Here is a 13,695-nt window from a genome sequence, read left to right on the forward strand (position 1 = left end):
AAATTTGTGCAATGTGTTACTAACGGAAAAGTTAAGTGGGTACCTACTTGTCTCTAATATGATAGTTCCCATGTTGGCCGAGGATGTCTTCTATGGCTGCCATAGCGTGATCCATCAACTATAAACAAAAAATATTTTATCAAATTTACTAATACGTTAACTTTGTTAAACCTGTATAACACAAATAATAATACATAAAAAATACATAAATGTACATGTGATATTCATACTCAATATTTATACCACTGTGGAAGTTTACCATAGTTTCTTTCCTAAAAAATTAAACATTTTCATAATTCTATTTTAAAAATGTATACACACAAAAGTTTGAATCATCTTTTAAGGAAATGAAATTATCTGCGAATTAATAAACTCTTGTTTTAATTTTTTTTTTAATCTGAGGCTTCTTCGTATAATATTCGCAACTATACTTCCAACAATTTCGTGATAAACATCAATAATATTTTTTGTATTACATATACTAAAAGCAGCGTTACTATAATTGTGTAGCTAATCTAATTGATAACATTTAAATAAAGATTAACAGAAGATAATTAACGTTGCGGTATTTTTAATGTGTGTGGAACCATATTTCGAGTGTAATGAAATATGATTTTATTTACAAAACAAAATCACAAAAATAACTATGGTACGAGTATTCTGATAAATAGCAATATTATTCTCTTTCACAATTTTCTCACAGAAAAAATTTAACGGAAATATTATTATATTATATAACATACTGGGTAGTGGGTGTGTGTCATTGTTTTTATGATAATAATCCCACTAAAAAATCATATGTTAAAATTGTTGGCTCAAAACGATTAAAAGTTAAGCAACGTTTAATTAAAATTAAATTAAAAATAACTTTATTGAACATAAAACCAGTTAATACAAATTGATGAATACAGAATAAAAAGGTCAACTTCCACAATAAATCTGCAAGTAACATTTTAAACCATACAACATGGCATTATATACACATTACACATAAGCAACATAAAAAAAAATAAAAAATTTGAAAACACAGTTTTGAAAATAATTACCCTTTCATGTATTCGTTCGTTCATCGTAGGCTTCCTTTTCTCAGCTGTTTTCACATTGAGAATTTTTACTAGAGGTTTTATGGTGATGCCTTGGAAGAACACAGTAAAGTAGACCACAGCAATTGTAGTTGTCATGAACATCGGCTGCAGCGGCACTATGTCAGGACTGATTAAGAGTACCAATGCAAAGGCCACAGCTCCTCTTAAGCCACCGTATGACATTACAAATTTTTCCACTTTACTCAATTGGTGCAATCGAAAACGATTTGCTATTGCTGTGAATATTATTACACCTAAAATTTACGGACGTTAACATCATTTAGTCATACGTACATAAGAAAAAAAATTAAGTTTAAGTTACTCCTTATCATTTAACGAGCGGAAAGTGACTCTTTTTAAAATAAACAGGCACATTCTTAACATACATAGTAGTTTTTGTAACAGCATTGAAAATTTACGCTAATGAGAAAATAAAACATCTTACTAGTTACTTTTTATTTTTACATTAAATGAGAATGGCGACTGCATTTTTCTAATTAAAAATTGGCGATGTAAGTATGTTATAAATTTTCACTTCTTGAATTTCAACATTTTTACTAAAATCAGTTGACGTGCGTTGACGCTATCAGATATACCAAATTGCACAACACCAGGTGTATTTAATGTTATAATTTGTAATAATGAATGTATGTATGTATATGAAATATATAATAATAAAACTGCTGAAAGGATTAATTAAGCTTATTATTAATTTGTGCATGTGTCTGGTATACGTTTGCTTTTACTGTAAATTTTGCTTAACAATAATAAAATGTGAATACACACCCTAATAAGCGGCGCTCGACACTTACCTATTGCTCTGTAAATTGAGCAAAAAATTATTGTAAGTACAACAAACCATGTGTTCCAAACATGGTCTGTACTTACAGTTGCCACTCCCAAAAACATGAAGATGATGGTTTCGGACGAACTACTTAGCATTTTCATGGTATACTTTATTGTCGTGTGGGACTTGTGAGATATGTTTGCCTCGACGTAATTTTTCATTGTTATACCACAAAATGTAATTCTGCAACAAAACAGTTCTTATTAAAACAGTGGATCAGCAATAAAGTTATTAAGATTTACTTATTGTAAGTTGACACTCCTATTACACAAACATGTATGTACAAATCATAAACAAGCATAATTATATTGCGGCATATCGACATTTTTTGCGTTCGTAATTAATTTTTTAGCGCTATGAAAATGTAAATTTTCATCTGCTATGATACCTAAATGAACATACAAAAATCCAAAATTTAAAGTGTAATCACTAATCAGTAATCAGAATTACTAATCACTACCAGGAGTGACGAAAACATGTTACTAGGCTGATAGGCTCTGGTATAGTAGCTGTCACAATAAGCTTAACGCCTCAAACGCTCAAAATAAATCCCTAACCACAGCTTATAGATGCCATAAATTTGGGCCGAATGCCGCGTACCATTCAGTTAGTACTTAAATAAGAGATATGCTGTGCCCAAACAGTGGAGACTAATAAAAATTACAATCATCCTAATCATTTCAATGAGTGGCAGCACGACCGTGCCCCAGGCAGCATTCGGTCTAATTTGACGGCCACAATATAATATCAGGAATGCTAAAATGAAGTTTTAGTTAAAAAAAAATCAATTCATTTTTAGCTGTTTATCGAAAATAATGAAATGTCGGTGTTTAGCACACCCTAAAAACACGGAAATGGAACAAAAATTCGCGATAATATTGTAAGTGTCGGGTATCGAAATAAAAACCTCGTCAAGAGCGTTATGTGACTAGTGTGTGAAATGAATTTTTTTCACGTTCGTTAAAAAAAGTGTAACATTATCAATTTTTCTTTATAAAGGATACGTTTCTTTCATTGCACTAGAAGCGTGAAAAAAAAAGTGTCATAGCGTTTCATTTTTTCACGCATTGGAATGAAAAAATGTGTCGCAGGGTGTCATTTTTTAACGGAAGACATTTAAACGCAAAACACAAAAGCCTGCCGTTGCTATGACGATTCATTAGCACATTTGTCGAAAATTAAAATCCATCGAAAAAATGTGTAATTTAAACCTTATTTAAATGCTTTGTATTAGTTTTCTCTGTGTTTTGTGGTAATTTGTGTGCTCGCACAATGGAATCGGACAGCGACGAAGATTTCTCGTGCACCTCTGAAGAATTGTCTAGACGGCAATTACGACTACATTTAAAATCTATGTTCCAAAATAAAACGTTTTTCAAGTAGGTGGTTGTTGAGCTTTGTGAAAAAAAATTTGTATGCAACTCGTGGCTTCGGCTCGTGCGTCAAATTTTCCTTCTCGTGAAAAAAGATACACTTTACTCATTAGTTGCATACATAACTATTAAAAGCTGTCATCCGCTTGTCACATCGACTGTTGTGAATTAATAACCTTTAAATTGAATTTTAACATCAAAATGACAACTGATAAAACAATAAAATAGAAGGCCACATTTTTAATTAGACACCCGTTACTATTTAAAATAAAAAAGTATGCATTCTATTAATAGTTTATTTTTATGTTGTTGCGATTTTACGTTATGAAGGAAACACGTGTAAACTTTAAAGACATTAATAATAGTTATGAATCCACTAACATGAAACTTAACTGAATCGTTCGCTAAAACTTAAATTGAAACTAATGAAATTCTTTAGATCAACCAAAGAAATGACATAATGAAAATTTTATTTGATGTTAATACTCCACATAGCACATAATGTCGCTCAATAGATATTTCATGCAAATTAGGAGTAATAAAAATTGACCGAAGTGTATGTCGACATAAGTTCTCTCGTTTCTGAAGTACAAGTAAAAAACCAGCGGCATAAAAAACATCCTCACATCTCCTGCACCGTGGGGCGCAAATTGCAAGGCACTGTGCAAATTGCACAAGTACGGGCAATGCAAAATATATTTAAAGCAGATAACCAACGGAAAAAATGGCCTCTCAGCAGAAATAAAAAGCTTTAATTTCAAGTACATCGGAAGAATGTCACGTAGTAATTTGTTTGACTTGAATGAACTTATCGTCCCAAAACAGATGACTCAAATTATTAATTAAGCCACAGTCGAACACAATCTTCCGAAAAGTATCACTATTATAATTTTCATTAAATAAAAATAGTTAAGAATCCCTTATCACAGAGTATCATGAATTTCAAAAATTTTATCTGTGGAAACTTAAATATCAGCTTTTCTTCCAAGGAGGTTGTAAGGTGTAGTGAAAATTCACTGTCGTTAGTCAACTGGTAAACTAGTAAGTATAATGTACTTATTTCTGCAATGTCCTGTAGAACATATTTACTTTTTGGAAATAAAAATAACTTTCGATCAACTATGCTGCTTGTCGTATATTTTACTAAAATTCAATCTAGTCAGGTTTGTAACCATTTCAATAATTGTATTCAGTAAAAAACAAAATAAAAGGACCGAGATAACTGTGCACTAGGGAATTAAAATCTAATATTTTAGGAAAATAAATAGGATGCACTTAGTCATCCAATCGCAGTAATCTAATAGGTTCCTAAAAACTCTAAACGTGTAAAATTTCATGCAGTTATAAAATATACGATAGTTTTTGTTTTAATGTTGATTATTTAAATTTTGCAAAACGGCAAGTTACCTAATTGATTTATAAGATAGCAATTCACTGCAAATATTATATTACATTAAAGAATGATGTTCTACCAAAACTAAAAATTGAAGTATTTTCTTCGTTTACGGATTTATTTGGGTGTGTTCATTGTTGTGTTTTCATTTCATGGTTTGACAATCTATTCATTCGTAATATTAACGGTTCCTATAGTGGTTATGATTCATATAATATATGACTACATGCTTTCTTTAAAGAGAAATAATATACACATCTTTTTTAAAAGTGATCATAGGGGTTCCCATGTTCACTTATGCTAGAGTATAAATTCAGAGCTGAAATTTTTACTGGATGTAATTTGGGTCACCTTTTATCGACTTTATTAATGGTTATCCTTTAACTTAAACTTAGAAAAATATATTTGCGTATTTTTGTCGGTAATATTCTACACAGCCATGTAAAAATGAACATGCACCTGACGCTGCCAAAATTTGATTACTTCTTCGATTACTTGGTTTTACTCGCTGAAATTCGTCAATATAAAAAGCGGAAATAGTCGCTGCATACACTATAAGCTTATCGACAAGTGAAATTGCATAAAATTTTGTTACATCATCCCATATCCAGCAAGACCACAATAAATGTAACACTTAAAATATTCGACGTTAGTTTTAGGAACAGTTTGGGATACTGCTTATTACTTTCCATTAAATTATTTTCTTTATTTAAGTTTGAATTCCATCATTCTGTTAATGATTAAATTAAAATTACCCAAAATTTACCGCAAGAATCTCTATAGCTACTTTTTAAAAAGAAGCACTGTATATGAATAAATAAAATAATAACTATAGTGCATTTGAAGTTGCTTATTCTGGTCGGTAAGAGTTGCGTTATTGAGTATGTGACACGAGACTTCGTTCATTGATTTTCATAACTACTGAAATATACAAAGTCCATCGGCTGTAACCTCTTACGGTATTACTGATATTAGAGCGGGTGGTGTGTGGTTTAATGTTTTTTTTTTTTTGTAAGTTGGTAAGTAAGATTTCATAATATTTAATAAAAGGTGTAAGGTGATTCATTTTAAGAAACCTATTCGATTTGTTCATTTTACCATTTCCTCTATAAGTACCCATTTAAGAGGAATTATGGTTAAAAAAATTGGTCTAAAGTTATTAAGAAAGAACTTCTTTCGCCCCTGAAGTAGTAGCTAACACATACAGCTGCTTCGAAAAAAGATAAAATTGAATTTTGTGAATTATAATTTTCTAAAATAACCTTTACTAGTAAAAATAAAGATATGTGCGGATTGTTAAAGTACCGGTAAAGAAGTATGTTATGCGTATGTTTCAAGTGAGTTTTGCCATCACAAAAATTTGTGATAACGTCATCAACATTTTAGCAAAGACACGTATATCAATTTGCCTAGGTACAATGCAATATTAACAATAAGAGTACTGTAGACACACATTTCCAGCCTGTATAAATAATTCTCAAAACTATGGAAGCAGTGATAAACCACAAGTATAGAGTGAATATTTGACATACTTTAGATTTTTTGCGCAGTATTTTGAGAATACATCAATTTTTAGAAGGGGGTAAACAGATAACCTTAAAACACTTGCAAATTTTAGAGCATTCGGTTTTGCATTAAACTGCAAAATGTTATATAATTTTGATTCTTAATTCTTGAGCGTAATATAAGTAAGTATTGTGATAAGGGCCAAGTGACCAATGACTACTTCTACATTTTTTCGACGTTTGAGGACCCCTAGAGTACAAAAAAATAGGTTTCGCGTTTCCGTGTGTTTGTCATTTATCGTATATCGTCTGTCTGTCGCCTATCTGTCGTCTGTTTGTCGTTTGTCTGTTGTCTGCCTGTCGTCTGTCTGTCGAATGTCTGTAGTCTGTCTGTCGTCTGCCTGTCGTCTGTCTGTCGTCTGTCTGTCGTCTGTCTGTCGTCTGTCTGTCGTCTGTCTGTCGTCTGTCTGTCGTCTGTCTGCCGTCTGTATGGCATCTGTCCATCGTTTGTCTGTCGTCTGTCAGTTTTCATTAGACAGGTAATATCTGAAACTACTGGATCAGTTGTTCTCAACTTTATTTCTGTGTTAGGAATATAGCATAGATGGTAAAACGCTAAAAAAAATCATCTGATCATCCCCCCCTACAATGAAATGATGTCATTTCCAAAATTTAAACTCCTTGAAAAATGATAAAATTTGATTTTGCGATTTTTGTTTTGTCATGACCTCTATAACATAAGAATCAGTGGCGTACATGACACCCCGCAGCCCCTGTGTCTCGGGGATGTAAATTCCAAGGGGGAGCGGTCCACACACGTACGGACAATATGAAAAAAAAAACAGATAACCAACATGAAAAAATGTATTCTCAATTGCTCAGTACATGCTTAATTCCGACTATTTATATTTATACTTCGAAAGAATTCGACTATTAGCACGGTCAGATTATGTATGTACAAGCATCAGCGGTCAAAATAAAATGAAATTTGATTGATTTTGTGTCCTTTATACAGAGGATAGGACTGATTATTTAATTAACCACACTCAGTTTTTTCACAGAAACACACTCAAATTTGAAGTATATTCGGTAAATTAAAATGATGGACAAATTTTCATTAACTTTTTACTATTATATCTAATAACCTGAAAATATTTGCTAGATTTCACAACATTCGGTTTTTGCAATTTCAAAGTTAAATTGTATAAAATTGTTACATAATTTTATAATTGCTACATAATTTTATTTTTTACCCAAAAAATCTGGATGTCTAGGGTAAAAACTCAACATGGATTCATAAATCACATGTGCAGAAGTATATTATTTTTTTTATAATTTAACTAATATTTACGAATGTAAATTTTGGAAATGACGTGATATTATTGTTGGTGGCGATAATTAGCCAAATTGTGGTTAGCGTCGTACCATCTACACGATATTCCTAATACATGTATAAAATTTGACAACAATCGGTCTAGCAGTTTCGGAGATTTCTGTCTAATAAAAATTCGGACAGATGGCACAGAGACCGACGGAAATAGGAGACTTATTTTTTCAGAGTCTAAGGATCATGAAAAGTCGGAAAAACATAAAAGTGTAGTCAGTCATCCAATGGACTCGATTATAAAACTACCTTAGCTTACAATCAGGAAGTAAAGTTTGACACAGATCGTCAGACAGAGAGACAGACCAGACAGACAAACAGGCAGACAGACAGATAATCCATCCAAGATTTTCGGGGATTATCTGCCTAATAACAAACAATTGACACAGGCAAGACAGATCGACAGACCGACAGACCAGACAGATCTGAAAGTAGCAAGTCGCCCGATAGAAAAATTATCGTTAAATATAAATTAACGGCAACGAAAAGCTAGCGCCTAATGGTTTGAAGCTAGCACCACTAGTTTTATAGCTAGCGCCATTCAGCAAAGTAAATAAAATAACTGAAAAGCCCTGAAAAAATAACTCACATTTATTTATAAAGCATAATTTCCAATAGTGGCCAGAAATTAGTACATTCTTTTATTAGGAGCAAAAGTGTTACTTTTTGTGGCGAGTCCTGTAAGTTTGACGGCGGAGTGAAGCGAATAAAACATACTATTTTCTCTTCAAACGTCTTAATCAAGTTAAAATATAACACATTTCTTTTTACATAACCTCACACAACCCGACAATCAGGAACTACACACCATGAACACTATTTGCAATCAATTCTACCACACGGCGTATTTGTTTTTAACATAGGTAACTGTCAGGATTTACCAGGTACGCGTGATAAATTCGATTTAATAACAGCAAAAACAAAGGCGGCAGAAAAAGTTGCTTTTTTTGACGCCGTCAGAAAAAGTACTTTTATAGACATGGCATTGAAATGCGTCTTTTACTATGTGTATGGTGGTATACAAAGGTCCGTTTTTCTAACGTTTGAAGAAAAAAACTATTTTTGAAAATTAGTGCATTAGAATTATCCATTTCTTGTAAAAAAGTAACGTTTTCTGCATTGCCTTTTAATAAATCATTTTTTAGAACAGAACATTATTCATTTAATTAATAAAGTTTAGTTGATGGTTCTCTGTTAGTCTGTGTAACATTGTCAGTTGAAAGAAAAAGGGGTTTATAAGGTTGAAACGTGGAGGTGATCTCTTTGTTTACGAAAATTACATTTATAATTTCTCGAAAAAAACTGCGAACGCAAAATCTCATATTTGGATTTGTGAAAAAGAAATTTTTGCAAAGGACAACTGTGGACTGAAGCGGACACGCCAAATGTTTTCAAAATAATAAACCAACATAATCATGCAGCTCAGGCCGCTATACCAGAAGGTTTGTGAACAATACAACAAATTTAAGACAAACTGACGAAAATCCTCAAAAGATTTTGACATCGAATATCCAAGATGTCCACAAAAATCTTTTAGCCGTAATGCCCCATAAAGAAAGCATAAAACTAACAATTAGGAAATTAAAAAACCAAAACAACATACCGCCTTAAATTTAATTTATTATCTCAATGTAAGGAATGGTATGCAGATGGTACTTTCATCACATGCCCGACATTATTTGAACAATTGTATACCTACAATTCATGTAAAATATAATAACATTATCATTCCTGTTGTTTATGCTATTTTAACAAATAAAACAGAATAAATATATAGAAAATATTTACAACAAGTGAAGACATTGCAATGAACGCATGTCAAAAAGAATTTGATGACGTTAAAATTACCGGTTGCTTCTTTCATCTTTTGCAAAATGTCTGGAGGAAGATACAAAGTGAAGAATTACAGTTAATGAAACATTTATGATAACTTTGTTACTTTTATTCATGTAAATATAATCCCCATAATTAGATGTACGATAAGTAAAAAAAATTGCGAAAGGGATCAGAATGATTACCCACTCTCGCTTTCGTGTCACAAGAAAATGTAAACGACGCCTATGAGACACTTATAGACGCAAGGGAGTTTCCACTAGAAGCAGCCCGTATAGCCCATTATTTTAAGGACACCTACATTGGACGTAGACAACGAAGGCAACGGATATTGCCTATTTTTTCCAATTTCTAAGTGGACCGTGTTCGAAAGAACGCTAAACAATGACACACGAACCAATAACAACGTAGAAGGTTGGCATCGAAGTTTTCAAGTTGCATGTGGGAGCCACCATTTAAATATTTATAAATTTATTAACGGTTTAAAGAGGCAACAACGCTTGGTTATTTTCGAAACATGTCAATTGCTATCTGGGCAACCTCTAAAGCGAAAACATAAAAAATTCCTTAAACTTCAGCGTGCAGTTCAGAATTGTAATTTTGATGATATTAAATATTAAATATATTTATCGGGTATTGCACATAATTAGAAGTTTTAGTGTAAGTATGTTTTTACTATGTTTAATATTAGTGTTAGCAATAACATGTGAGTACAAAATTTGTTAACTATATTAAATACTTAATCTATCAAAGTTTCTTGTTTTTATTTTAACTGGGCATGAACACTTGGAAATTGATGTATATGTTACCGGCAATCTGTATAATTCAGGTATTCTATACAATAGCAAGGCAATGTGTAGAATACCGGCGGCATCTAGGCAATGTATGAAATATTACGAATATGATTGTCCATTACATACTTTGCCTAGGTAATGTATACAATTCCTAGGGATTGTATAGAGTGGCCCATCGGCAATGTGTAAAATAAAACAATCTTCATAAATAAATCACGTTAAACCCAAAATTCTTCTAGGTAAACTAAAATAATAAAATATTTCTCAAAAATAATCACGTAGGTACCTACCAAGTATTAAAAACTTAGGAAACAAACAGTTCTATCAAAATAAGAAATAGATCTACTGGCTTCTCAGAATGGAGTAAGTAAAAAAATAATTATTTATTCTTACATGAAAAACTATTGTGACATTTTGAAGTGCATAAAATCTTATTTTAAAACTGTCCCCTCGCGTATGTCACTCTTACCCACTCTCGTCTTTTACACACATTATCGGCTGCGCATCCGGAATTGTATAGAATACCTAGGCAAAGTATAAAATGAATAATATTTCATACATTACCTTAACGTTTTAGGCATTCTATACATTGCCTAGGTATTGTATAGAATACCTAATTATACAGATTGCCGGTAACATATATAAAATATATATTCTTATATCTCTAAAACAGTCTAAAATAACTGAGTGCAGCTATGTAAAATTTTTATCACTAATACCAAGCCCATAGAAAGATATTCTACTTTTTTTAAACAATGTTATAAAAAACTTATGACGTCAGCAATTTATTTTTCATATTTAATTTGCTTTAAAAAATATTAAGTATGGAATCTACGACAGAATTAATATCAAAATATAGCTTCTTAGTATTAAAAATTAAAACGAAGTTGACATTCACGAACGAATTATACCGGATACGAAAAAGCCGGGCACGAAAAATCCCGGATACAAAACGTCCGGGCACAGTGCGCCCGGATACGAAAAATCCTAGGTGTACGAAAGGTCGGGTACGTGAATCTGCGCTACGACTATAAGTTTTCTTTTATACTTACTCTGACTCGTATTATCGATGTTGATGACGGCCTTACAAATTTTTTGTTCGTCAAAGCAAGAACGAGTCACCCCATTTTCTCGACAATGTGAGAACACGCACGTGATTATATCACAATTCTGAATTATAATATTCAGAACATTTTGTTCGATTGTGGTTTAATTAATAACTTTAGTTCCCGGTTTTGAGAAGACAAACTAATGTCGATGTATAAACATAAATAAACACTTGAGCTTCACATTGGTATTACCTAGTGCTGAAGGACATTTTTTATCCTGTTAGTTATGTTCTTTAAATATATTTTACATTCCGTACGTAGGGGCTACGGAGGTGTTATTTATGCCGCTGGTTTTTTACTTTACAGAGGTTATCACAAAGCGAAAATGGTAAAATAAAATTTTATAAGGGCAAAGGAAGTTCTATCGAAATAGCCTAACCCTTAATTTTTGTTGTTCGTTACACTTCCACCGTTTGCACGAATAATGTAACTCTCTACTTTTACGTTTTCTCGACCCTTCAAGACCCCTAGAGGACGAAGAAATAGGTTTCCTTTTTCCGTCTGTGTGTCTGTCGTCTGTCCGGATTTTTTTGATTATTAATTCGTTCTTAACATTTAAAATCAATTGCATGATTTGCTTAACATAAATAAAAAGAATTTTAAAAGTACTTACGCTAAAATTCCAGACATGTGGAAAATTTCGGCGTTTAAGTACGCCAAGTAGGCCATAACAAATATAAAAATAGGTTCTATGACACGCACTTCATTTGTAAATTTTGTAACAAATCCAGTTGCAAGTCCCCATATCACACCGATCACAGTACCACCAAGCGCCACTACGAGAAAGCTCGCTAAACCGGCTAAAATATCCTGATAGACGATGTTTTCTAGGCCCATTTCCGTATATGATTCAAAAAGATGATACAACACTACAGTTACGGCATCATTCAACAATGATTCACCAAACACAACTATATACAAAATTTCGTTAACTTGAATCTCTTCAAAAACGGCTAACACAGCTACTGGATCAACCGCAGATATAAGCGACCCAAAAAGGAACATGTCCAGCAGCGGAGTATCACAGGAGTAGAGGCCTGTCAGTCCTACTGCCCACAAGGAAGCACCTGCAACAAAAACGCAATGTTATGAACTTTCATCAACTAAATTTTGTAAAACGGTACTTTAGCACACAAAAATCAATGACAGAATGTACCGCACTGATGCATCGATTGCACCACACAATTATTCTTCAGTAATAAAAAGCTTATGAATAAGAATCAGCACAAATATTAAAAAATAAGTGAAAATATTCTTTTTCAATGAAACTTACTGTGTAGTGTTCACTGAAATACATCTGTTTTGATGAGCGTAAACACTACCAAAAATCGTACTTATTTTATGATGAATACTGGTCACTTGATCATTCATGTTACACTCATGTAATAATGAATTCTGGTGTAAATAAATTTATGATACAATAACTAAAAATGTCGTTTTCTTGTACCCCGGTATATTTACGTACGGATTTATTATAATTATTGTACAGTAAACACGAATGTTTAATTTTGTAGATAGGAATGCTTTCTTTTTGTAATTATAAGAAATATTTTATAAATAAGCTTGCTTCGTTTTTACGTACAAATGTTGCATAATGTGGACGTTTTAAAATTATGGTTTCTTACAATCTTTACGTAATAGGTACAAGATTTAAAATACAAAGAAAAGAAGTTCGACAAAATTATCTTTTTATTTATCTAGAATACAAAAATGAAAATAAAAGACGGCTTAAGCAAAGAATTTAGGTCTAAATATTAACATTAAATGAACGAAATACTAATCTGAACCGGAAGTAAATGACTGAAGAAACAAAATATTGAAAACTGGAAAATCACACATTACTTGTTACGTATAACAAAAATTGATTATTAGACAGAACTTCCCTCGTGCCTGAAGTACAGTCCAATAAATTCAACTTCTCTGCAAAATTATAGAATTTGATTTTGGGAAATTTTATTTATTTTATGATATCCCTTAGAAGTAAAAAAATTGGTCTAAAGTTATTTAGATAGAGCTTCCTTTGCACTTGAAGTCACAGATTCAAACAAATTCAGTGTTAAAAAAAAATCTCACCGAGGATAGGATTCGAACTCACTCACGCAGAGCTCAAGTTGCTCAAAGTTAACGCTTTAAATCACCCAACCTAATAGTTTCGTATATGCGCGAGATATCCGTTACATGAAACACTTCGTAAACCACAGTACAGTTCAAGTATGTTATTTTATAAAATTTAAATAGTACATATTTCGTAAGCATAATGTTGACGTGAACGTCATTAAATTATTAGCAAGAATAAGTAGACAGATTTTGGTTACCATCGAAACGATATATCTAACATATATCTTTAAAATTTGAGAACAATCTCCAGAGTT

At 32.1% G+C, this 13,695-nt stretch overlaps 1 protein-coding gene across 6 annotated transcripts in view; it reads right to left on the reverse strand.

Moving 5' to 3' along the window:
• The window catches only part of LOC135134790 (sodium/hydrogen exchanger 3), a 61,103-nt gene that overhangs the window by 27,953 nt on the left and 19,455 nt on the right, over positions 1–13,695 (reverse strand). For all 6 annotated transcript variants that reach the window (XR_010281380.1, XR_010281379.1, XM_064063622.1 and 3 more), the window contains exons 3-6: positions 11,937–12,390; positions 1,898–2,115; positions 1,047–1,339; positions 48–118 (exon numbers count right to left, since the gene is read on the reverse strand). Coding sequence is in view for 4 of the 6 variants with exons in the window: in XM_064063622.1 (XP_063919692.1) it covers positions 48–118; positions 1,047–1,339; positions 1,898–2,115; positions 11,937–12,390 (1,036 nt within the window). In the remaining 2 variants the exon portion in view is untranslated. The remainder of the gene's footprint in view (positions 1–47; positions 119–1,046; positions 1,340–1,897; positions 2,116–11,936; positions 12,391–13,695) is intronic.

Source organism: Zophobas morio, unplaced genomic scaffold (assembly GCF_036711695.1).
Source record: "Zophobas morio isolate AGI-343-1 ecotype UQ-CSIRO unplaced genomic scaffold, CSIRO_AGI_Zmor_V1 ptg000024l, whole genome shotgun sequence".
NCBI classification, from domain to species: Eukaryota; Metazoa; Arthropoda; class Insecta; order Coleoptera; family Tenebrionidae; genus Zophobas; species Zophobas morio.